Source organism: Phascolarctos cinereus, unplaced genomic scaffold, assembly GCF_003287225.1.
Source record: "Phascolarctos cinereus isolate Bilbo 61053 unplaced genomic scaffold, phaCin_HiC Scaffold_4;HRSCAF=312, whole genome shotgun sequence".
Taxonomy (NCBI): domain Eukaryota; kingdom Metazoa; phylum Chordata; class Mammalia; order Diprotodontia; family Phascolarctidae; genus Phascolarctos; species Phascolarctos cinereus.
This window is the reverse complement of record NW_027555847.1, coordinates 638,680,164-638,707,749: the sequence shown is the minus strand read 5'-3', so window position 1 is coordinate 638,707,749 and position 27,586 is coordinate 638,680,164. Positions and strand designations below refer to the sequence as shown.

The 27,586-nt window shown below is 36.3% G+C and overlaps 1 protein-coding gene across 4 annotated transcripts in view; it reads right to left on the bottom strand.

The window, feature by feature from the left end:
- KHDRBS3 (KH RNA binding domain containing, signal transduction associated 3) overlaps positions 1 to 27,586 on the bottom strand; it is a 305,049-nt gene that overhangs the window by 68,251 nt on the left and 209,212 nt on the right. For all 4 annotated transcript variants that reach the window (XR_002326690.2, XM_020997915.2, XM_020997916.1 and 1 more), the window contains exon 6: positions 21,213 to 21,402. Coding sequence is in view for 3 of the 4 variants with exons in the window: in XM_020997915.2 (XP_020853574.1) it covers positions 21,213 to 21,402 (190 nt within the window). In the remaining variant the exon portion in view is untranslated. The remainder of the gene's footprint in view (positions 1 to 21,212; positions 21,403 to 27,586) is intronic.

Genomic DNA, 27,586 nt, shown 5'->3' with positions numbered 1-27,586 from the left:
TATGAAAAGGAGAGAAACAGTAACATCATGTCTTCTGCTTTTGCTGACCTAAGTTTCTTTTGAATATGACATATTCATCTAGATCCATGATACAGTCAGATGTTCATTTCATCAAGTCTCAGTGATAACCTATGAGATCAAGTTTGGCTCCTTACATTAAGACCCATCTGATTCCTCATTTGTTGCTTAAATTCTGGGTATTTATGTCATTGATACTTGAGGACATGAATTTTTACTACTGATTCTTTTCTTGATTTTGTCTCCTGTTAACTTCAAGATGACTCACTCATTTAATTAAACTTGCTCTACAAAGATTATAAGAAATATCTGAAAAATAATTTTAGCTATGAAATAATAGTAGTACCTAGCACTTACATAGCACACTTTTTAACACTAACAAAGCATTTTACATAAATTATCTAATTACCACATTGTTGTATATATCTTAATATGTAGCTTATTGATCCTTGGAAAGAATAATTCTCAATATAACCAATAAACTATCTTCGTTTATGCTGACCCATCAGCAAGACCTTCATTTCCCCAATACTCCCTCAAGACGTAGTAAAGTTTTGCAACGATCTGCTCCGCCAAGACACTAGTCACTATATAGAAGCAGTATATCATTACTGAATGTAAGATGGTAGCTGGCGGAAGTGGAGTATCGCTGCAGGGATAGGCCTGTACTGGACTGGAGTTAACAGTAACTGCTCTGTAGCTGATATGGCCTCCGCCATTCAGAAATCTAGAAGCTGCCTCCTCAGGCTCTGAGGTTTATTATTCCTTCTCCTCACCCAGTGTGAAAAGGGCAGTATCTGTGGTAGAGAATCTTCACCCCACCCTTACCTAGGTTCAAGTTCTACCTTTGCCTCCTACCATTTTATGACCCTGGGCAAGTGACTTAAAGACCAGGCAACTCTCTTAGAACATAAATTGCAAAGAAAGCCTTAGTAGAGTAAATTCTTCCAAAGGGAGATCCCTATATCAATGAAATCACAGGTATAATCAAATAAAAACAAAAAATCTTTCTTCCAGGAGGTATGCTATGACAGAACTTATTTGGAAATATAAAAGTGAACTATATTTTAATATTCTAATTCCTAATGCAAAATATAAGGGGTATTAGAATACCAGTTAACAAAAACACCATAACACATATACGATGTGAAAATAAGGTTAATAAAACACTTATCTTTGTTAGTAGAGCCAGATTATTTTGTAGAACTTAAAATGTAGGAAGTCATTAGCTAAAATTTGGGATTTCCGTAATGGTACACACATTTTGTGAAGGAGATTAAAATATTCTGGAAACAAACTACTTCTAAGGCTCTTGTTAATAAACATTTTAAATAAATTGTATTTGACTCATACCTTCAATGTACATTTAAAATACATTTTCACAAACATTCTTTCCAAAGTCTGTACTCTGTCTTAATTAAATTTCACACTACGGAAAACAAGCTAATTGCAGTAGTTCAGAGATTAGTTAACCATCAAATATCATGCCAACAGTTACTGCACTGGGAAAATATGCCATTGGTGCAACCCTCATATGAACCCCTAACTTCAGCGAAATCTCCAAAAAGCATATAATTACAGCTTCAAGCATGTTGTAGTTGTCACAGAATAATAGAAGAAGCAAAGGGAGTCTGGCTTCAGAAAGACTTTCAGCGCCAACTACTCTTAACAGTTATATAGACTTTTAACATTTCCTCTTTAATGGCACTAGGCTAAAAAGCCTCTGTTTTTTTATGGGGAGTGGGTGTTTGGGAAGGATAGGGATTAGTCTTTCTTGTGACAGGTTGCATTTACTCAAGATGCCCCCTTTGTCTTCTTGCCTGGTAACTGCTCTGATACCTTGTACTGTCTTCCTTGCTGGAAATTATGAATACCCTTGTTAACTGATGCTCCCTCACCTGTGACATCAGTGGTAAGAAAGCCACTGGATGGATCCAAATCAGATGGAACCCCCCTTTCTATTAAACTCTGGGCTCTCTTACAATACTGTGAAGTTGCCCTGCTGCACAGGTCAACCCAGGAGTGTTTCTATGGGTTAAACTAAGTGTACAGTAACTGAATGAGGAGTAGATAAGAGTTTGACACAATCTGAGGGCTAAAACTGGAAGACACTTTTACATATTCTTCTTCCTCTTGCTATGGCATCAAGATGATCTCACCCAAGGCCCAGAGTCTACTGCATTAATTTGTATTAAGTTGTTGGGCCATCTCCAGTTGTCCTTATCTATATCTGGCCACTGGACCCCGACGGCTCTGGAGGAGAAGGTGAGGGTGGTGACTTTGCACAGCCCTCCCTTGCAAGTCATGGAATCATTTTTCTGATGTCATGGTTCTCTTCAACAACAATGGACAAAGGATAAACAACAACAACAACAAGTTCTCGATATATTTTGTCCCTCTAGAAACACAGTTGTATCTTATTCCTCTGGTGAATGTAATTCTGACTGCCCCCTTGCCCTTTTCTTCCCTTTCTACTCTCCTATTTCATTCCTTCCCCTCCTCCCCCCAAATTAAATACTTTCCTTTATGTGATGTTAAATGAACCTATAATAAAGATCTATTCTAGGCTTAAGTATCATTGGTCTGGTCGGGGCCATCTTTAGAAGCTTCTATATTCCAAAAAGTAGTTGCTGGGACGTAAATTTTCCCACTAAAAACCACCATGTGAATTTCTAAACAATTTTCACATTTTACAGGAAAGTAGGATAATTATTAAAATGACTCATTTAACTTTAAATAATTTTCCATCTTTTGTGAAGTCTAATATGGATTCTCTAAAGAGCATTTTTATGATGATTTGGACAAGAATCAGAATATATGACGAAGCTTGGGTTGTGGTTATAAACTACATGAACAACAAGTCAGAGATACAGAGTGGGAAGGTACACGAGTGATCATCTAGTCTAAAACACTCATTTTACGGGTGAACAAACTAAGGCCCAGTGAAGTAAACTTGCCAAAGGTCACACCAATAGCAATAGGAGTTCATTGTTCTTGTTAAGCCATTCCAGTAATGTCCAACTTTTTGTGACCCCATTTGGGGTTTTCTTGGCAAAGATACTGGAGAGGTTTTCCATTTCCTTCTCCAGCTCATTTTACAGATGAGCAACTGAGGCAAACAAGGTTAAATGACTTGCCCAGGGTCACACAGCTATTACACATCCGAGACCAGATTTGAACTAGGGAAGATGAGCCTTCCTAACTATAGGCCCAGCAATACATCCACTGGCCTACGTAGATGCCTGGCAATAGGAGAGCTGGGTTCAAACCCAAGTCCTCTAACTCCAGATTTAGTACTCTTTCTAATATGCTATATTGCTGACAAATTTAGGCATTCACAGGATTTGGTACTGGAAGAAAAGTGGGAAATCATACGAATAAGGAAACTGGGACCCCAGAGATATGAAATAACTCGTCCAAGGTCACATAAGTAGGAAAGGAAAAGTTTCCTTACCTTTAATTAAGTGTCCTTTCCATGATATTACAATGCCTCAGTATTGAAAAAATAAATCATGGTACCAAATCACATATTTATTTTAGCTATGTGTAGCATATTGAAGAATCCAACTTTTTTTCAAAATTCAGATATCTGGCCATTTAAAAATTTATTAATAAGCTTCAAGACTTCTTTTTCTATGCTTTTTGTATATTCCTCTTGTCCTTCAGATTCTCTGTATAACAGTCTCTTGATTCTCTCAGAACTGTAACATCTCCAAGAAAAATCTCTCTACATACTTGAAATTTTGCGTTTGGCCCCTTCCACTTTTGTTCTCTTTAAAGCCACTTCTACCTTCTCTGTAAGTACCTCAGGTACCATAGCCATGAATTGCTAACTTAGGATTATGTGTGTGATGGTTTTACTATCTTTAATGGGGAAAAAAAAAAAGATTGTTGAAATGATTTTTGCAGATCTTTTCATTTTGCCTTCTCTTTGTAGCCTCTCTTCCATTGTCCTTGGGATGATTTTGCTTACATGGATACCTTACCAAGCTTCCTAAAATTTACCCTCCATTACTTCTCTTGGTTTTATGAGATGATACTACTCAAAATCATCATATTTTTCTTCATAAGGTTTTATACATGAATTTATATTCTAAAACTGTATTGTCTTTGGCAGACATATCTCCCAGTTTAGCAAATAAGTGTTTTCTGACTAAGGTACTTCCCAATAATAATGCAATTAATTTCCATTGGTTTAACTTCTGAATAAAATTTTTAGAATCAATGTTAAGGTCATTTTTTGTTGTTCATTTCTCATTTTCAATAGTTTGCTTAAATAATTCAAGGTTAAATCAACTTTCTGTTTATTATGTTCTCTATATATTTTAGAAATGAGGCCTTTATTAGAGACACTGGCTATAAATATTGTTTCCCAGCTTTCTGCTTCCCTTCTAATCTTGGTTGCATTAGCTTTTTACAAAACCTTTTTAATTTAATTTAATCAAAATTATCCATTTTATATTTCATAATGTTCTTTATATCTTCTTTGGTAATAAATTCTTTCCATTCTTTATAGATCTGAAAGGTACACTATTCCTTCTTCTCCTAATTTACTTATGGTATTAGTCTTTGTGTCTAAATCATGTACCCATTTTGACCTTACTTTGGTAAACAGTGTAAGATGTTGGTCTATGCATAGTTTCTACCATGTTATTTTCCAGTTTTCTCAGCAGTTTTTGTCAAATAGTGAGTTCTTAAACCCGAAGCTAGGGTCTTTGGGTTCCTCAAACAGTAGATTACTATAGTCATTGACTACCATATCTTGTGTACCTAAACGATTCTACTGATACACCACTCTATTTTTAGCCAGTACACCAAGTAGTTTTGATGACTGCTGCTTTATAATACACTTTTAGATCTGGGACTGCTAGGCCACCTTCTCTTGCATTTCTTTTCATTGAGTCCATTGATATTCTGGACCTTTTGTTCTTCCAGATGAATTCTGTTATTTTTTTAGCTTTATAAAATAACCTTTTGGTAGTCTGATTGATATGGCATTGAATAAGTAAATTAACTCAGATAGAACTGTCATGTTCATTATATTAGCATGGCCTACCCATGAGCAACTGATATTTTTCCAGTTATTCACATCTGACTTCATTTGTGTGAAAAGTGTTTTCTAATTGTCTCCCTATAGTTCCTGGGTTTGTTGTGGCAGATGTGTCTCATACTTCAATGAGAAAACTGAAATCACTGACAGAGAATTCCCTTTTTGGAGGTGAAATTAAGATGCAGGAGCAGCAGAAAGAAGTACAGAGAGCTCCCCGTCCCCCCCCAAATCCTCCAGACGTCTAAATAACGCACCACACCAAATCCTGATCAGGAAAATTCAGAAAAAAATCACATTGATTTTCAGCCAAGGTTAGCATAGCAAGGATAAACAGTGAGGTTTATGGATACCTGGGACAGCATCTAGCTAGTAACCTACTGCACAGAGCCCAGTACCCAGAGATGATGACCAAAGGCAAGGCAAGGTCTATACCGTGGAAGACCTAGTATAGGATGCAGAAGCAGATGCCTACTGGCAGCTTTGTTGCCTACTACCTAGTTGAAGATCACAGATCCAGGGCAGAATGGAGGGGGAATCTGTGCCCAGGTGTGGCATTCCAGGGTGAGGAACCATACTGGGCCTTGGTCTATACCCTAAGAAGACAGAAGTTCAGAAGCAAGTAACTCTGATATTGCTCAGACCCTAGGGAACAGCTGAGTAGGATCTCAGTCCTAGCTTGTAGGCCAATTTGAAGCCTACAGAAGAATAACCAGGGCAGTCACTCTGAACCAGACAGCTGGCTGATAGTGGGGCTGAGTCTAGCAGTGCTCTACTGTTGCCTAAACCCAAACCCAGGTAAGGAACTTGCAGAACTCAGACCAGAAGGGCAGTGATTAGAATTTACCCTAGGATCATACAACTTTGGGAACACTGAAAACGCGTAGGTTCCCAGCCTAAGCTGTTCCTAAGATTCCGGAATAATTTAACATTCAACGCACCAAGAAGGCAGCAACAAGACTAGTCCAGACTTTCCCTCCATAAATGCACAAACAGCCTGGTTCTAACATCAACTTTGAAGTCAGGAAGAAGGCTAGAAGAATGAACAAATGAAAAAAAGAACACACCACTAAAAGCTATTATAATGACAGGGATATTCAAGACACCAATCTAGAAAAACAGAATGACTCCAAAACATCTACAAGCAAAGCTCCCCCCCCCAAAAAAAAAACACAGCTTGGGCACAAATTCACCTAGAATCCTGAGAAGAGATGAAACAAGAGATAAAAAAGGAATTTAATAATTTTTTATGAATGAAAAAAAAGTTATAGAGGGAAAAGATGAAAACTATGAGTAAAAAAATGGAAAAGGAATGAACATCTTGGTACAAGAGGTACAAAACCTTGTTGAAATAACAAAATGTGAAAATTAGAATAAAAGAAGCCAGTAACTCTATAGGACAATAAAAACATTAAAACTAAGTCAAAAGACAAGATAATTGAAGAAAATATAAGATATCTCATATAGAAAACGAATGACCTAGAAAACAGGAGAAAAAATTTTAAGAATCACTTGGACTAAGCAAAAGCCATGACCACACACACACACAAAAAGGGCCCACGCAGCCTCTATTTTAAGAAATCTTGAAAGAAAATTGCCCAAATGTCTTATAACCAGAGTGCAAAGTAGAAACAGAAAAAATATCACCTCACCTCCTGAAACAAAAACTTCAAAATGAAAACTCCTAGGAACCTGATAGCAGAGACTCAAGCTGGTGAACTATGGCATGGGAGGAGGTAGTGACTCTGTGAGATCCAAGCCTCCAGGAAACCATAATCAGAGGGGGAGGAATGAGAATATGAGTTATATGGAAAAATAAGGGTGGAAAAAAGGAAAAATTACCAAAGATTTTTGAGAAGAAAATTCAAAAACCTTCAACATAAGCAGAAAAATCAATAGTGAAGAGTAACAAGAGAAGGAAATATGATCTCCTGATTTGGTAAACAAGTTAAGACATGTATGCATAAATACTGTAAAACAAAGAACCTTGTGGAATTTGAGAACATGGAACCACAGCACGCTATTGCTGAGTGGTTCAAAAGGGAAATGAGAACTGTGACAGCAGAATTTATGGACTGCACAGCAAAAATAATGGGCAGAACAAAAACTGGTATCAGCAATAGCAAGAGTTTTAACATTAAAAGTATAAAACATACTCACTATACAAGCTATACTATACTATACAAGCAAACATACTGATCTCAAAAACAGGTTGTAGAGACAACCTAAAGATCACTGGTCTCCAAAAAGAACACGTTACAGGACCAAAAACCCCCATAACATCATAATGAAGAAAGTTGCCCTGAACGTTAAAAAAAAAAAGTTCCAATTGAAAGAATTCACAGATTTCCTCCAGAAAAATAAAAAAGACAAAACCCCAAGGCTACAAACTTCCAAGACACACCGTGGTTAAATTTAACACTTTAATTCAGAAACAACTTCTTTGGCAAGAAAACAGGGGAAAGACCTCCAAACACAAAGGAAAGAAAATATGAAATAATACAAGACTACTTTGCACCCACTAGAAAATGTAGGAAGGAGTGGAATAATGTGATCAGAACTCAGGATGAAGCCCGGGGTGACTCTATCCAATAAATTTGAGCTTAACTATATATGAAAAACTATGGAATTTAATAATAAAGAGGTGTTGGAATGATTTTTTAGAAACAAAACCAGAAATGAACAGATTATTTACTTCATGAACATCACAAACAAAAGAAATGGCGTAAATAAACACAGCAGTCAAGGACAGAAACAGCAACGAAGTGATGGCAAAGAAATCAGTAAGAGGCTTTCTAAATGTACAGAAGGAAACAGGGATGAAGTCAGATACGTGGTGTATGCAATAGTGAAGAAGTAGACAGGGGAGTCCTTGTGGATAGAGTCTGGTTACAGATGAATCAATGATTTGGGGTTTTTTTGGGTGGGACTACATTACAACATAGGTGGGTACATGAAATGGGAGAGGGAGAGGATAAATGAGGAAGGAGAATTTGCAATGTGCTGGGGTCACAATGGCTAGCAATGAAGGCAAGGTGGGCCCTGTGGTCTGAAGAAGAAAAGAGTCAAGAAGGGAATGGGTAAGGAAGATGCGGTAAAGCTTGAAAAGTGGGGGAGAGGAAGGAGGCCTTACTCTGGGAATGTGATTTATCAGTTCTTACAGGTGAGGAAGGATAGGCTGTGAAAGGGGATGGGGGACCTTATGCTGGGTGTGGCCTGGGAAATTTGGTGAAAAGTCTACTGATCTTTCATGGCAGTTGGGGGGAAGTTAAAACCCCCAGTGTCAACTAGCACCTGGGGGATGGGAGAGTATGGAATTCAGGAGAAGATTGTGAAGCAAACGTGAGGAATAAAGGTAACCAGGAAGAATATAGATTAGTAGTAAGCTATATAATCAGGGATGAAATGAAAGAGAGGAACTACCATGTGGCAGCGTCCTCTCTAATATCTGCAATAATTGGTACTGTTTTGGGAATGAGAAACAATGGAAAAGAGGAATCCATATATAAGCCCTACAAGACAGTGTCAGAAAACTCCTAGATGGGAAAATCTAGGAAGGATACCTTGGAAGCTTTGATTATGTGGGGAACACAAAGAAAAAATAAAGACCAGGTAATTATTGGTATTGTGAATCAAAGAACAGGGGTCTAGAGCAGACCAAAAGAGAGAATGGATAATGAAGAGAGTGAGAGAAATCCTTCTTGGAAAGGGGTAGAAAATGAAACTGAAAAACTAATAAACAGGACTAGTTGAAGGGGAGGAGAAAAAGGGACAGATGTTACTATCACTTTCTCCATTTTGGCTAAGTATAAAAGAAAGATAAACAAAAGGGAAAATGTACAATTGAATAACTTGCTTGAAAAACTAGAGTTAAGGAGCAGCTAGGTGGTGCAGTGGATAGAGCACTGGCCCTGAAGTCTCAGGACGACCTGAGTTCAAATGAGGCCTCAGACCAAACACTTAACACTTACTAGCTGTGTGACCCTGGGCAAGTCACTTAACTCCAAAAATTAAAAACAAAACAAAACAAAACCTAGAGTTAATTTATGGTATCTTGTAAATGGGACAGAAAAGAATGTGTGTGTGTGTGTGTGTGTGTGTGTGTGTGTGTGTGTGTGTGTATTTCTCAGTACCACACAGGACTTGTACAAAAATTGACCATGTACTGGGGTACAGATATATTGCTAATAAATGCATAAAGGCACAAATTAATATATTTTATGGACCATAAGGCAATAAAAATAGAAACTGGTTCAAGGACCATAAATAAAAGACTCAGACCCAAATGAAAACTTAACATGGAAATACTATACAATGAATGGGCCAAAGAGTAAATCACAGAAACAATTATTACTTATGTAAAATAAAATTATAATGATAAAACAACATATGAAAATTTCTGGGACGCAGCTAAAGCAATTCTCAGGAGGGAAATCATGTCCTTACAAATATGTATGTTAGCAAAACAGAAACAGAGATCAATAAACTTAATAAGGATTAAAAAATTTAGAAATCCAACAATTAACAAACCTAAAACAAACACAAAAGAGGAAATATTTAAAATTAGAGGAAAGATTATAAATTGGAAACAAAAAAAACAAAGGAAAGATAATTAAAACTAAAAGCTGATTCTCTGAAAAGACTAATAAAATTGACAAACCTTTAGCTAATGTAATTAAAAAGAAGAAAATCATATCAGTAAAATAGCAAATGTGCAAGATTTCGTGAAATCACAAAGCCAGATGGAATAAAAAGAATAATCAGAACAAATAAAGTTATATGCTAACAAAACAGAACACCAAAGAGAATGAGAGGAATGCTTTAAAAATAATTAGAAATCCAAACTGGCAGAAGACCAGATAGAGATCTTAAATAACCCAGTCTCAGAAAAGGAAACAGATCTTGCTGAAAAGGAACTACTTTAGGGGGAAGAGACCTTCAACCTTTTCAAAAAGTTAATAGCCATATTTGCAAATTATCTTAAAAAAAAATGAGAAATAAAGCACCCTAACAGAATCCTTTTATGAGATGAATATAGTCCTAGACCTAAACCAGGGAAAGATAAAACAGAAAGAAAACTATAGGTCAACATCATTAATGAACTTTGACTCAAAAATAAAAAAAAGCTTATTAGACATAGCAATTTATTCAAGAAATTATTCATTCTGAGCAAGTAAGATTGATACCAGGGATACAAGGATATTTCAACATTAGGAAAACAAGCAACATAATCATGTTAAAAACGAAAATCAAATTGCTTCACTGTCTGAATACATGAGCAAAAATTCTTTGAAAAAGCACAATACTTTTATGCTAACAACCCTACAAAGTATAGGCATTGAGAGTATGTGTATCTGTTTATACACACAGACACATACATACATATATATGTATACATATATGTATATTTATATGTATATGTGTGTGTATATATACCTACCTATCTATCTATCTATCTATCTATCTATATGCACACATCCATATATATCATAAAAAAGCATCTTTTAAAAGCCAATAGCAATCATCATATGAAATGTGGATAACACTAAAACCTTTTCCAATAATATAGGGGTGAAGCAAGGATGCACACTCTCCCTAATGTTATTTGATATAGTTCTGGAAATGCTAGCTATAGAAATAAGAGAAGAGAAATAAATTAAAGGAACAAAGATATGTAAAAAAGGAGATAAATCTATCACAGTTTGCTTAGGCTACTAATGATTTCCTTGGAAATCCTATGGAATCTGCAAAGATAGTAACTGAGACAATATTTTGAACAAAGTTGCAGGCTACAAAATACTCAAAAATCAAAATTATTTCTTTATAATAATAACAAAACAGAAGAAGCACTGAAAGAAAAATCCCATTTCAAATAAATACAAAATGCATAATCTGAGCTCGACTTCACAATGCATTCAAAAAGACTTGTATAGATTCAATTACAAAATGTTTCTTGAAGAAATAAGGAACAATTTAAATAGCTGGAGTAATATTGAGTGTTCATGGCTAGGCTGTGCCAATGAAATGAATATGACAATACTACCAAAATTAATTAACACTAAATGCTATGCCATTCAAATGACCAATGAGAAACTTTACAAAACTTGATAAAGTAATAACAAAACTCATTATGAAAAACAAAAGATCTAGATTATCAAGAAAAATAAAAAGAAGTAGGGATCAAGGGGAAATAGCAATTTCAGAACTCAAACTATATTACAAAACAGCAGTCATAAAAACCTGGTACTGGTTAAAGCATAGGATTAATTAAACACTACAGAAGGGAGATACAATTGCAACAAAATTCAATAATCTAGTGTTTCATAAAGTGGGAAGCATAAATTACTGAAAAAACAACTTTTTTTTTTTGCTAAAAACCAGAAAGCAATCTGGCAGAAATTAGGCTTAAACTCAAACCTACACCATATTCTACAATATTTTCTATATGGATAAAGTAATCTTTTAATTTAAAAAATTAGAAGAAAAACAGATAATATGTCTTTCACAGCTATACGTAAGAGATGTATTCTTAACCAAATGAAAGATGGAAGCAATTACCAAATTATCTTTGATTACTAGAAATTAAAAAACTTCAACACTGACAAAATCAATGCAGCTAGGATAAGGAGGAAAGTGGTTAAATGGGGGGGAAAACCCCCACAACTTTGGACCAAATTCCTCTGATTAAGGGTTTAGTATCCAAGATACACACACAAACACATATACGTGATCAATAAATAGCTAATCTCTAGTAGATAAATGGTCAAAGGATATGCATAAAAAGTTCTCAAGAGAAGTGCAAAGTATTCACAACTACAAGAAACAAGATTCCAAATCTCTAATAAGAAAACCACAAATTGAAACAACACTCTGATTTCACCTCATACACTCCAAACTGGCAAAAATGACAAAAAATGCTAACAGTGTTGAAGAGGTAGTGGAAGGATACATACACAAATATATCCTCAGTGAAGCTGTGAAATGTAGAACCATTTTGGAAAAAAATCTGGAAAAATACGAATAAAATAACTAAAATATCCATACCCTTTGAACCAGACACTCCATTACTGGGCTTATATCCCAAGGAAGCCATGGCAAGAATGTCCCTAAATGCTGTAAAATATTTATAACAAGACTTTTTTGTAATAGGTAAGAACTGGAAACAAAGTAGATGCCACGCAATTTGGGAATGGTTAAACAACTTGTGGTATTTAATGTAATAAACATTACTATGCTCTAAGAAATGAGGTGTTGGATGAATACAGAGTAACATGGAAAAATCTATATAAACTGATGCGGAGTGAAGTACGCAGAGAAAAAATATAGAGAGAGACAGTAACTACAACGTAAATGTAAAGAACAATTACCTCATCCCCAAATCAAAATTCAATGTAGCACAATTATAAAGGTCAACCAAGACTTCAATGAAGAGCTATGAGAGGACACCCCCACACCACCCCTTTGTGGAGGTGGGAGGTTCACAAGTGTTACATGCTGTACATTTTAAAAAACTTTTTCAATGTATCGATCAGTGGTGCTGATTTTTTTCTCTCTCGATTTATCATATAAGATGGCTTTTGGGGAGGGACAAGGGGAGGTGTAATTGGGATAACTGTGGTAAAGTAAGAAACAGAAAACATCAATAAAAATTTATTGAAAAGATACTGTCAAATTAAATGAGGATAGTCTGGGCTGATCTCCTGTTGATCAAGACAGAAAGGGTCACTCTAACACTGCTCTTTTTATTTTTGAAGGTTTTTAATTTTTTGTTATTCTAAATTTGGACAAACTTCAACAACCATGAATTATGTCCATATAGAAAGCACAGATAAAGAAGACCATATGTGAAACACCCTATTATATCTATTTTTTAAAGTCTTATATATTTTTAGCATGTTAATTCCAAAGTTATTCTGATTGGATTGTCAATGCTTCCCTCTGAACTTCTTCCTTTTCTCTTTGGAGATTTTAAAATGTTGCATTAAAATTCTTTTATTTATTTTTCTTTTTTTAAGGTATCAATCCACTTCACCCTTTTTACAACTCCCCCCCTTTAAAAAAATACAAAACCAACCAAACAAAAAAAATTTCCCTTAAAAATGTTAAAGTAAAAAAAATCCACATATTGTAATGTCTGAAAATGTATGTCTTATTCTACACACACACACACACACAACACACACACACACACAATTAGTTGTCTGGAATCGTCACTGGTTATCATATTGATCATAATTCTTAATTCTTTCAATGTCATTTTCCCTTATAGTATTATAAATCATTGTCCTGATTCTACTCATTTCATTCTGCCTCAGTTCAAATAAAATCTTTCTTAGTTTTTTGTGATTAAGTCCTTTTCATCATTTCTCACGAAGAAATATTCTGTAACATTCATAGATTTTAATTTCTCAAGTCATTTTACAAATTACTGGTATTCCCTTTTGTTTCCAGTTCTTTGAGACAACAAAAAGTGATGGTATGAGTATTTTTAAAATTATAAATATACATATTTTTAAATTCACAACAATCTACCTTCTCTGACTCTCACCCTACCCTCAACTGAGCACAAAATAAAAACAAAACCCTTGTTACAAATATGTATCATTGAGAAGAACAAATCTTTACAATGACCACGTCCAAAAAACACATGTCTCATTCTGTGCCGTGTACTCTTCCCTTTCTATTAAGAGGAGGAAAGCACGCTTCGTCATTAGTCCTCTGTGACTGGGGCTGGTCATTCCTCTCTCAGAATTCTTAATTGTTTCAAAGTTGACTTTGCATAGTTCACTGTCAGTTGCTCTCCTGCCCCCACTTCTTTGTACGGATGTCTACTTGAGCATGTGTGACATACTTGTGAGATCACTTTCCCTAACTTTACTTTCCCTTCATCGACTACTGTATTCCTTTTCCCTACTCTTTCCAGTTTTCTTTTAAAGGCATCAAGATATAACAGTAGCACTCACAAACCATTTTGAATTAGACGCTTTCTAGGAACCCTGACGATGAAAGACTTCAGAGAGGACACATTTATTACTGCTCCAGATTATAAGCAGTCACCCTCCTTTAGTGTTTAGCATTGGTTGTTTGTGTTTACCCTTTTCTATTTCTTAACTGCTTTGTAAGAACTTCTAAGTTTCATCAAGAAAAACAAGAAGTCCACTACTTCATTAAAACTCCATTGTTTCCCCCTCTGTAGGATTTTACTCAGGGTGAAAGGTGTGTTCAGGGAAGACTAATACCTTTGGTGTGAGGGCTGCTGAGCCCTTTTCTAGGCTGTTTACCCACCTTTGGTGTCCACCTGTCAGGGCTCCAAGAAGTGGTAGCATGGGTATTGGTCACAGCTGGTAAACCATGTTGGCAGGTGGGCTAAACCAGGTAGAGGGTAACTACAGGCATCAAACTGTCAGGAGGGTTCACCCCAAGCATGTGAAGACTTCCTCTGGAGAAGAGGCCTATATGAACAGTTTGTTTCAGTGGGCCATGAAGCCAGCAGAAACAGGTGCTGTGGAATGCTTAGAGCTTAGTCAGATGCCAAAGATGCTAAGGTCATTCACTGCATCTAGAGATACTGCTGGTTATCTTGACTTTTGTCTTGCCACTGGGCTCTAATGACTCTGGAAGAGAGAAGCTGACAACTTCATGCAACTCTGCCTCACTTAAATCTAATTTATATGCAAGTTCAAAGGCATTACCATCATTTTACTATTTCATTATTTTATTATTTGACCATCTGAATATTTTGTTATTTATCATTTTACTATATTACTATTTTACCTGCCTTGAAGTTCTATAGCAAAGGCCTAGTGATGAACCAATAGGTGCAGATATACTGGGAGCTGTACTCACAACGCAGCAAACAAGTAGCCCAGGCCACAGGGTCATCTTCTCATTGGACTAGAGTGGTAGTGGGATTCAGTAGCCCTCTGGGTATCTGAGCAGCCTTCTTAAGTATCTAAAAATTGTCTGCTTCACCTAACCCTGGCCTAGTTGCTGTGGGATGTGGAGATCCTACCCTGCAGTTGAAACAAAAATATGTACAAAGACTTTCGTGAAGATGATTCCACTTACTATTGATACATGGAACATGTGCATGCCTATGGACAACAAGAAATATAGAAGTCTTGAAACACAAACAGCTCTTGTGACAGAACTCAGCAGGTACCACAGCCAAACAGTAGCTGAGTGAAACAAGGCTGGCAAATGAAGGCTGATTATGAAACTTGAAGCTGGATACAACTTTTATTCTATGGCTCTAATACTTTGATAACATGATGGATACATGATGAGGAGCACTGTGAAGATGGCATCGGTTTGCAATTACATCTAATCTATTTGGGGGGTGGAGCCAAGATGGCAGAGTAAAAGCAGTGACTTGCTTGAGCTCTCCCCCAAACCCCTCCAAATATTCATAAAAAATGGCTCTAAACAAATTCTAAAGCAGCAGAACCCACAAAAAAACAGAGTGAAAACAAATTTCCAGACCAAGACAAGCTGAATGATTGATCAGAAAGGTATATCATGCCGGGCTGATAGAGCAATGCAGTTTGGCGTGGGCATGCAGACCGCAGCGAACCTGAAGCAGACCTCAGAGGACTGAACACAGGCAACTGTGGCCGTTTCCAGACTTCTCAACCCATGAATACCAAAGACAACTTAGAAGGTCAGTGGGAAAAGTCTGTTTCTGCGGTGCTGAGAGGAGCTAGGTCTCAGAGCCAGTTCCAGTGGGCGCCGAGGTGGTGGCTGTGTCCTGATCTTCCAGCCCACAGACTGAGGGCGAATCCAGTGGCTGATCAGAGGGGGATTGCAGGAATCTCTCTGCTGGTGCAGGATTCTCTTGCTTTGCCCATACTCGGATCTGGGTTACAGTTCTGGGTGGTGGTCCTGGGGTGAGGAGGAGCACTGGCGTGGTGGAGCTTGTAGAAAATCCTCCTCACAGTGCCAAGACAGAAAAGAGTGCTTGTGGTCACTCATAGACCAGAGCTCAGGCCAGGAAAGGAGTAAACACCTTGCCCTTGATCATAGCACCCTGGAAGAACTGAAAATTACAGGTTCCTAGAAGCATCTCTGAAAACAGTTGCACAAAACCCCTGAAGCTCGGAACGGTACATTCTTCCCAATGGAAACAGATTCCTACCTTAACAAAGAGTTTATAACTCTAGTAATTGGCCGAGATCATGAGCAAGCAGCACAAAAACAGTCAGACTATATTATCTTACTTTGGTGACAAAGAAGATCAAAATACACAACCAGAAGAAGACAATGAAGCCAAAGCTCCTATATCCAAAGCCTCCAAGAAAAATATGAATTGGTCCCAGGCCATGGAAGAGCTCAAAAAAGATTTTGAGAAGCAAGTAAGAGAAGTAGAGGAAAAAGTGAGAGTGATGCCAAGGGAGACCCAAAAAAATACTGAAGAAAATAATATCTTAAAAAGTAGCCTAACCCAAATGGCAAAAGAGGTCCAAAAAGCCAATGAGGAGAAGAATGCCCTAAAAAGCAAAACTGGCCAAATGGAAAAGGAAGTCCAAAAGCTTACTGAAGAAAATACTACCTTAAAAATTAGAATGGAGAAATTGGAAGCTAGTGACAAATTGAGAAATCAAGGCACTGTAACATTAATCCGTAAGAACGAAAAAATAGAAGAGAATGTGAAATATTACACTGGAAAAACAACTGACCTGGAAAATAGAGCCAGGAGAGAGAATTTAAAAATTACTGGACTACTGGAAAGCCATTATCAAAAAAAAGAACCTGGACATCATCTTTCAAGAAATTATCAAGGAAAACTGCCCTGATATTTTAGAACCAGAGGGCAAAATAGAAATTGAAAGAATCCACTGATTACCTCCTGAAAGAGATCCCCAAAGGAAAACTCCTAGTAATATTGTAGCCAAATTTCAGAGTTCCCAGGTCAAGGAGAAAATATTGCAAACAGCCAGAAAGAAACAATTCAAGTATTGTGGAAACACAATCAGGATAAGACAAAAATTTGGCAGCTTCTACATTAAGGATCTGAAGGGCATGGAGCATGATATTCTGGAGACCAAAGGGGATAGGGCTACAACCAAGAATCACCTACCCAGCAAAACTGAATAAATTCCTTCAGGGTAAAAAACAGTCATTCAATGAAATAGGGAACTTTCAAGCATTCCTGAGGAAAAGACCAGAGCTGAACATAAAATCTGGCTTTCAAACACAAGACTCAAGTGAAACATGGAAGAGGTAAACAGGAAAGAGAAACCGTGAGAGACTTGTTAAGGCTGAACTAGTTAACATTTCTGCAGGGAAAGATGATAACTTGTAACTCATAAGTCCTTTGTCAGTATTACGGCAGTGGGAGGGGAAAAAAATTATATGTATGTATAGACAGGAAGATAGATAGAGGTCACAGGGTGAGTTGAAGATGAAGGGGTGATATCTGGAAAATAAAATTAAGGGGTGAGAGAGGTTTATACTGAGAGAAAGAGAAAGGGAGAGGTAAAATAGGGTAAATTATCTCACATGAAACAGAAAAGAAAAGGCTTTTGCAGTGGAGGAGAAATGGAAGAAGGTGAGAGGGAATGAGCGAATCTTATTCTCATAGGATTTGGCTTAAGGAGGGAATAACATACATAATGGGGTATGGAAATCTATCTTACCCTACAGGAAAATAAGAGGGGAAGGGGACAAGAGAGCAGGGGGTTGATAGAGGGGAGGGCAGATTGGGGGAGGGGATTAATCAAAAGCAAACATTTTTGAGGAGGGACAGGGTCAAAAGAGAGAATAGAATAAATGGGGGGTTGGATAGGATGAAGGGAAACATACTTAGTTTTTCACAACACGACCACTATGGAAGTGTTTTGCATGACTACACATCTATAACCTGCATCGAGATGCTTTCCTTTTCAATGACTGTGGGTGGGGAAGGAGGAAGGGAGAAAATTTGTAACCCCCAAGTTTTAAAAACACACGTTAAAAATTTAAAAAAATTAAAAAAAATCTAATCTATTCAACAAGTTTGTATGCCTCACAAAAGGAGTAAACACTAAGCTCATGACAATGTGATTGCCACTTGCAGCAAAGTGCCATGCCACCATCATCAGTGCATATGCTCTCATTGTAATGAACCCTGATGAGGTAAAAGAAAAATTTTATAAAATGCTGGAGACCTTTATCATCAATGTGTCGAAAGAGGACAAGTTTATAATTCTGAATGACTTTAACAGTCAAATATTATTGAAGATTTGTGTATCTCATGACCTCAACAAATGGATGCACCTCACAGCAAGCATTGGTATTTAATAGACTATGTCATTGTAAGGAGAAGGGTCAAAACAAGTTATGAGAGAGATGAAGGCAATGTGTGGTGCAGAGTACTGGACCAATCACAGACATCCTCTCTAAGCTAAACTTTTGCACTCAACAAAAGCCGTGGCCTCAAGGCTGCTGGATCCCTACTCTATTCCAATCAGTATTAATCAGTTTGATATTTTACATAAATCATATAGGGATAATTAGATAAGATAGGTTCTTATAGTAGGCCTCAAACTTTAATGTTTACTACCTGTTTACTAGTTATGAAGCTCACTTGTGCAATGCTGACAAGGATACCTCCATCCTGTTTTGCTCAAATCTGATGTCCAAACCCAGCATGAGTGGATACCTTGATCCTTTGGAAAGTCTCTCAACTTATTTTTGTACCTCTGGACCACCCTTCCTTGTGCAACATGAGCAGGTGACCATCTTATGACCATTTGGCCACCAGAGATGACTTGCCTTGCTCATCTTACTTTCTGGCCCTCAAGAGCAAGATCTATTAACCAATGAGAGCCTGTATTTTACCATGCCTCTTTCGCTTATTTGGGTATCAAACCTTATAAAAACAAGGTCCTGGGACAAGGGGCATCTCAGATTATGAGGAAGACTGAGGTGCACTTCATTAGATGGGATCATGGATCTTTTAACAAAGTGCCACTGGCACAGAGTTCTGCCTCAATTTCTTTTATTGTAGGCTGGGCAATTTAAAACTCCACAGCAGAAAAGGAGGGGACAGCTTACACACAGTTGGTATATATATGTAGCACTGCACTTATATCCACATGAGATGATAGGCAAGTGAAGACTCATGACATAATCATATGTTGAAGCCTTTGACTAGCTTACAGGCAATACATTAATAGAATTTTGGCTCAACTTTAATGTGATCTAATATCATTTTATAATTTGCACTTAATCAAATTTTGTATTATTTGTAATATAAGTAATTATTTATCATAAACTAGCTGTAAATGCTAGCTATTTAGGATTATTTAGTTTCCAATTAACTTTGAATCCTTTCATTAAATGCCCTTTAATGAATATATTTTTATTGTGTTGTAGTCAATAAAGGATTGTTTTCTGCATTTGTTTACAAGATCTTCATACCCTAGCATACAGTCTACTTGTGTAAAGGTATCATGTACACAATTTTAAAATACATAAATTCCTTTTTATTACCAGTCACCAATCGCTACAGATCACAACACACACGCACACACACACACACACACGGTTTTTCTAAAATTCTTTTCAGATACTTTAGATACTTTGTCCATCTTTTTGATAGATATATCTAGTTCTGAAGAGGGCAAATGTTGTGTTCCCCAACTATTAAGAGTTTTGCTATTTCTTCCTGTAATTTGATTATTTTCCTTTAAGTACTTAGATGCTATGCCAGTTTGTGTATATGAGTGTGTGTGTGTGTGTGTGTGTGTGTGTGTAATGTGTACAGACATAAAAAGTGTTGACATCATTTCATTGTTTGTGATGTTGTTAAGAACAATGTTGTTTCCCCATTTATCTCTTGTAATAGTATCTATTTTTACTGTGACTTTGTGTGATATCATGGCCATTTACCTGTTTATATGAGTCTGCCTGAAGCATAAGAAATGCTCTGCTAACTCAATTTAAACTCTGTGTGAATCTTTGATGTTTCAAGAGTTATCTCCTGTAAAAAGTATGTTGTTGCATTCTGTTTTCTAATCCAGTTTGCTATCCTCTTCCATATTATGGAAGAGTTCATCCCCATCACAATCATTATGACTGTTGATTGTGTTCTTCCCTCCAACACATCCTCTGATCATGCCACTCCCTACACAATAAACTAAACGGCCTCCCTATTACCTCCAGGATCGAATATAGAATATAGAGGCTCTTTGGCATCCTGTAGATATCCATTTATTTACATGCCTCCTTCATTAGAATGTAAGCTCCTTTTTTCGTTTGTTGCCCCTCCAGAATATGACAAATTCACATAGAATTTAAATGAAGATTTGGAACAGCAGGGATGAAGGCAGTATGGCATAGCAAGAAGATCAATGAATTTGGATTCAGAAGACCTATGTTCAAATTATGGCACCAGTATTCACTGGCTGTATAGATCTTCAGTAAATCACTTTACTTTCCTGAGATTTAGTTTCTTCATCTATATAATATGAATAATGCTAACTGCTTAGCTTACCTTGCAGGGCTGTTGTGAGAATCAGAGTATGTATATTAACTTTTATTTGTTAAAGTGCTATATAAATTAAGGTAAGCTATTATGAAGACTTAGAAGGTGTAACATTTCCTCCTATTGCTACTGCTTTGTTTTAGTTTAAAACAACATTTATTCTATGGCTCTAATAGTCTGATAATATGAGTGATTCATTCAATGCTCCTTCCTTTTCTCATTTATAATTAATTAGGTTAGTATATTAATGACATCAGTGGGTTTGCATTCTTGTAAAATTATTTCCCCTTTCATTTACATTCATATTTATTTCTTCCTAGGTAAAATAAGTCTTTCAACCATACCCACAAATTACTAAATGACAAATGACTTGCTCTATCATGAAAAAATGAGAAAAAAGATAAAGTTATTTTTATTTCCACAGAAAAGAATCTCTAAGACTAGTCCATTTTCAGTAATACAGCAAACCAAGAAATACTTGGACTATGCTCTTCTTATTGTACATGGAACAATCACTATCAGTTCTTTATTTCTAATACAAAGAGTAACACACATTTAAAAGCAATATTGTAAAAGAAAAGATGAGGAGAAACACTAGAACCATATTTTTACTAGCTGAATTTTATGGGAACTCAATCTCTAATGGTTTATGACATTTGTCACATGAAATATTTTACTTACATATTCTCCATAAGTCTCTTGTGTTGGTGGTGGGGGAGGAGGCCGGTATCCTGTTGGGGGCACTCCTCTTGCTCTGGGGGTAAGAAGTCCTCTACCACGACTGACTGGACCTCGACTAGGAGGGACTCCTCTGGGAGCTGGGGCACCTCTTGGTACACCTGCTGGCCGGGGTGCAACACCTCCTCTTCCCCTATGAACAAGATAATTAATTAACATTTCATCCTAGCACACCTGAATTTTATTCTCCCCAACTTTGGCTGAAATAAAAATAGGAACACACTGATAATCAGCTTTTGGAGGGGGGGAAAGCAATTGTTGCCTTCTACCAAAAAGCAACAAGATTTCATTCACTTGGCAATTATTTACTGATTTCCTATATGTGTATATAATTGTGCTTGACACTTACTGGGATATCAATTAAGTAAAGGCATAACCCATATATAACTGAGCAAACCAATGTAATTTTGTAAAACTTGAATATGTCATCTCATCAATTTGGATGTCCCCTCTAACAATACAGACTGTTGAAGCTTGCTCACACAGACCATACTCTTTTCCATATACACTCGTGTTTAATTCTTCATTCCTTTTTAATACTTTTCCAATTACACATAAAGACAATTTTAAACATTTATTTAAAAAAAACACTTTTGAGTTGCTAAGTTTCTCCCTGCCTCCTTCCCTTCCCCCAGCCCTAAACAGTAAGCAATTTGATATAGGTTATATATGTGTAATCATGTAAAACATATTTCCGTATTAGTCATGTTGTGAAAAAAGAAACTGACCAAAAGGGAATTATTTTTTAAGAAAAGGCAAAAAAAGTATGTTTTGATTTATATTCAGTCTCCATCAGTTCTATCTCTGGAGATGAATCTCCACAAAACCTCCTAAGTCCTTTGGAATTGTCTAGGATCACTGTATTGCTGAGAAGAGCTAAGTCAGTCATAGCTGATCATCATACAATGTTGCTGTTATTGGGTAAAATGGTTTAATGGTTCTCTCATTTCACTTTACATCAATTCATGTAAGTCCACATTTTTCTGAAAGTATCCTGCTCATCTTTCCTAATAGCACAACAGTATTCTATGATAATCATATACTACAACTTGTTCAGCCATTCCCCAACTGATGGTCATCTCATCAATTTCCAGTATTGTGCCATCATGGAAAGGCCTGCTAAAACTATTTTCATATTTGTGGGTCCTTTCCTCTTTTTTATGATCCCTTTAGGATACAGACCTAGTAGTGGTATTGCTGATTCAAAGGGTATCCACAGTTTGATTGCCCATTGGGTATAGCTCTAATCTGTCTCTAGAACAGATGGATAAATTTACAACTCCAACAATGCATTAGTGTCCCAATTTTCCACATTCTCTCCAACATTTAAAATTTTTCCTTTTCTCTCATTTTAGCCAATATGATAGGTGTAAGGTGGTACCTCAGAATTGTTTTAATTTGCATTTCTCTAATCAATAGTGATTTAGAACAGTTTTTCTTTAACTATAGTTTTGATTTCTTCATCTGAAAAGTGCCCATTCATATTCTTTGACCATTTATCAACTGGGCAATGACTTACATTTAACACAGTTCTCTATATATCTGAGAAATGAGGCCTTTAACAGAGACTTGTAAAAAATTGTTTCCCAGTTTTCTGCTTTCCTTCTAATCTTGGTTGCATTGGTTTTGTTTGTGCAAAAACTTTTTAATTTAATGTAATTAAAATTATCCATCTTGAATTTCATAATGTTCTCTATCTCTTGTTTGATCAAAATTTCTTCTCTTCTCTGTAGATTTGATAGACAAACCATTCCTTATTCTCCTAATTTGCTTATGGTATCACCCTTTATGTTTAAATAGGGGGTATGGAACCTGCAGCCTTGAGGCCACAGGACTCTAAATCATCTTCCTATAACTCATTTAACTTCTCCTTTAGAAATTTAGATGCCATACCATTTGACACATATGCTTACAACTGATATTACTTCATTGTCTATGGTACCTTTTAGCAAGATGTAGTTTCCTTGTCTCTTTTAATTAGATCTATTTTTGCTTTTGCTTTGTTTGAGATTACAACTGCTACCCCTGATTTTTTTTTAAACTTCAGCTGAAACATGGTATATTCTGCTCCGGTGTTTTACCTTTACTCTGTGTATATCTCACTGCTTCAAATGTGTGTTTTTTTTTTGTAAACAACATATTGTAGGATTCTGGTTTTTAATCCATTTCTGCTATCCACTTCCACTTTACAAGTGAGTTCATCCTATTCACATCGACAGTTATGATTACTGTGTATTTCCTTTTATCCAATTTTGCCCCCGTTTATAGTTTTCTCTTTCTCTCCTTTTACCCTGTCCCTCCTTACCAAACTGCCCTCCTTTTTATCCACCTCTCCGTCCCCACTTTCTTGTCTACTTCCCCTCTTACTTCCCTACAGGATAAGATGGATTTCTATATCCAACTGAATGTGCATGTTATTCCCTCTTTGAGCCAAATCCAATGAGACTAAGGTTCAAGCAATGTTGACTGCCCCCCCTCCCCCCTTGGTCCTTTCTTTCCCTCCACTGTAATAGGTCTTTCGTGCATCTTCATATAATTTACCTCAGTCTGCTTCTCCCTTCCCTCTTCTCTGAGGGCAATCCTTTTCCTAAACCTTTAATTTTTCTTTAATATCATCCCATCAAAGTCAACTTATACCCAATACCCTCTATGTATACTCCTAATTGTCCTAACAAAGATACAGTTCTTAAGAGTTACAAAGATCATCTTTCCATCTTTCCAGTTTAACCTTACTGAATAACTTAGGGTTTTTTTTTCCCCCTTCCTGTTTAGCTTTTCATACTTCTCTTGAGTCTTATAGTTGAAAATTAAATTTTCTGAGGCTTGAAAGTCCCCTATTTCATTCAATATCCATTTTTTACTCTGAAAGACTATGCTCAGTTTTGCTGGGGTCGTTGATTCTTGGTTATAATTAGAGCTTCTCTGTTTTCAGGAAAACATATTCCAAGTCCACCAATTCTTTAGCGTAGAAGCTACTAAATCCTGTGTAATCTTGTGACTCTTCAATATCTGAACTGTTTTTTTCTAGCTGCTTACAGTATTTTCTCCTTGACCAGACAGTTCTGGAATTAGGCTATAATATTCCTGGGAGTTTTCATTTTGGGATCTCTTTCAGGAAGTGATCAGTAGATTCTTTCAATTTCTATTTTACTCTCTGGTTCTAGGATAACAGGGCAGTATTCTTTGATAATTTCTTGAAAAATGCTGTCTAGGCTCTTTTGTTGATCACGGCTTTCAGGTAGTCCAATAACTCTTATATTATCTCTCCTGGATCTATTTCCAGGTCAGTTGTTTTTTTCAAATGAAATATTTTACATTTTCTTCCATTTTTTCCCATTCTTTTTATTTTATTTAATTGATTCTTGATGTCTCATGAAGTCATTAGCTTCCACTTGCCCAGTTCTAATTTTTAAGGAATTATTTTCTTCAGTTAGCTTTTATACCTTCTTTTCCATTTAACTTCTTAGCATCAGTTTCCTCATTTGTAAAATAGAGATAATAATATCTCCAATTCATAGTGTTTGCAAGAAGAATCTTATAAAAATGAATTTAAACTGCTTTGCGAACTTTAAAGTGTCATATAAATGTTAGCTATAAAGTAAGAGCACAAAAATCATGCCCTACCCTCACCCTCAGTATCAGTTCTATACGGCAATAATTCAGGAGAAAATAATGGGAAGGGAAGTCTCATTCAAAAATAACTACAAAATGCATAAACTATGAAGGAGTCCATCTACCAAGTCACACTTAAGAACAGTATAGAGATAATCATAAAACACTTCTTAAAAAATAAAGACAATTTAAATAACTGAAGGATTTTCTGTGATCATAGATGCATCTTGATAATAGATATGCCAATACAACCTAAATTAATTTACAGATTTAGTGCTACACTAAGCTGAGCTTCCTTCCTTGCAGCTAGATAAAACACAATTATTTTGGAGCAAAAAAATTTATATTCTCAAGGGAAAAGATAAAGGGTAAAATAGTACCTCTAGACACAAGAATATTAATTGTAAATATAGCATGTATTTATACTATTTCAAAAATAGATAAGTAGGTCAATGAAAGAGATTAAACAGAATTTTTAAAAATTGAAGCCAATCACCTGATATTCAACAAACCACAAAACATAAATTACATGGGAAAGCCCTCCCTATTTGGATAACTCTAGGAAAACTGGAATACAATTTGGCAGAAATCATGTTTATACCAACATCCATACTATAAAATACAAAAGAGACATGACTTGAATATTAAAGGTCAAAAAAGTTTTTAAAAATTATAAGAAAACCAAATTACTCATCTAAGTGTAAGAGGTACAACAACAAAAATCTTTTATCATTCCATATGACTATCAAGTGTTTCACATCCAAGATATAAGGAAATAACAAAAATAAATAAGACCTAATAGCCATTCCCTGAGTACCTAAACAAAGTGATCTCAAAAAAATCGTAAAATATAAACAACCATATTAAAGACAGCTTCAAAACATTAATTAAAAGAAATGCGAATCAAACCAACTCTAAGGATTTGCTTCTTATATATTAAATTTAAAAAAGATGACAAAAGATGGGAATAATCAATATTGTAATGGTTGTGATAAGACAAACACAATTAACATGCTGTTGGTGAAGTTGTGAAATGGTACCACTATTCTGCAAAGCAACTAGAAATTATGCAAAAGAAGTGACTAAAATGTCCATTCCTTTGGACCCAGAGATTTCACTGCAAGGCATATACCCAAGGAAGAGAGTGACAAAGAATGGACATTCCTAATTAGACTTGGAGTTCCTTCAAAATTTTTAGTTCTTTGGCTCACTCTCCATAGTGGATCTTTCAAATCTTTTTCATCCCTCCTCAAATTTGCCCTCACCCCAACTCTCTCAGCTGAGAACCTTGTCTCATATATATATAGAAGACCTTGAGGTCATTTGTTATGAGTTCTCTCTTCTTCCCTCTTCCTCATCTGCCACTTTCTCCTCTTCATCCATTTCACATAATGAAATGGCCTTACTCCTTACCATGGCCCTTACCCTTCTATTTGTTCTAGTGATCTCATTCTATCCCATCTCCTCTAGCAAGACTGCCCCCTCTATCCCTTATTTCCAAGCTCTACTTGCTCATATTCCACTACCTACAAACATGCCCATGTCTTCTTTATCCTATAAAAATCCTCACTTAATCCTTCCACCCCCACTAACTGGAGTCCTATATCTTTTCTGTCCTTTGTAGCTAAACTCTCAAAGAGTGCCTACAATAGGTACTTTCACCTTCTTGATGTCATGGCCCTCTTTGAGAATGAAGAATAAACAACAATAGCACATCACTCTCTCCTGGTTCTTTGACCTGACTGCTCCTTAGTCTCCTTTGCCGCAATCTAATCCAAATAACACCCTCTCATCATAGATGTGCCTCAGGGTTCTGTCTTGGGCTCCCTTCCCTTCTCCCTCTAAATTATGTCACTTGGTAATCTCATCAGCTTCTATAGATTTAATTACCATCTCTAGCCTGATGATTCTCAAATCTGCAGGTCTGCTTCAAACTCTCTGCTGACCTCTAATTTTGCATCTCCAACTGCTTTTCAGACATCTCAAAATGGATGTCCAGTAGATATCTTAAAATCATTAATTATATCCGAACAGTACTCATTATCTTTCCCCTTAAACCTTCCACTCTTCCTACCTTCCTTATTACAGTAGAAAACAGCACCATTCTCCTGGTCCCTCAGGCTCACAACCTGGGAGTCCTCCAATCTCCCTCTAGGATTAAATACAAAATGCTGTGTTTGGTGTTCAAAGCCCTTCATAACCTACTTCCTGACACACACTCTTCATTCAGTGACACTGGTCTTCCAGTTTTTCCAGAATTTTAGTTTAGTCTTAAAGGAGACCAATAGTCAGAGTGGATGAAGTTACACAGCAGAGGCAGAGAAAATTCCTGGAACTGAGAGACAGAATTTTTTGTTCCTGGAACAACAAGAAGACCAGTGTCTTCGAATGGAAGTGTGTGTCAGGAAGTAAAGTGTAAGAAAACTGGAATGGTAGAAGAGGACTAGGTTTATGTTTGCATTGGAGTGGCTTGATTAGGCCTGTGAATTAGGAAGATTATTTTCAGACTTACATGTGAGATTAGAAAGGACAAAAAAGCTAAGTTTTAGGAAGGTACTTTTTTTTTCTAATTGATTATGTTCCAGTAAATATTTATATTCCTTAGCAATGAGAGGGTAGTACATTTCAGGGTCTTTTTTTCTGAATATATATGAAACAGAATGGTTTCTGGTATGCATACATACATTTAGAGCTAGACAAAAATA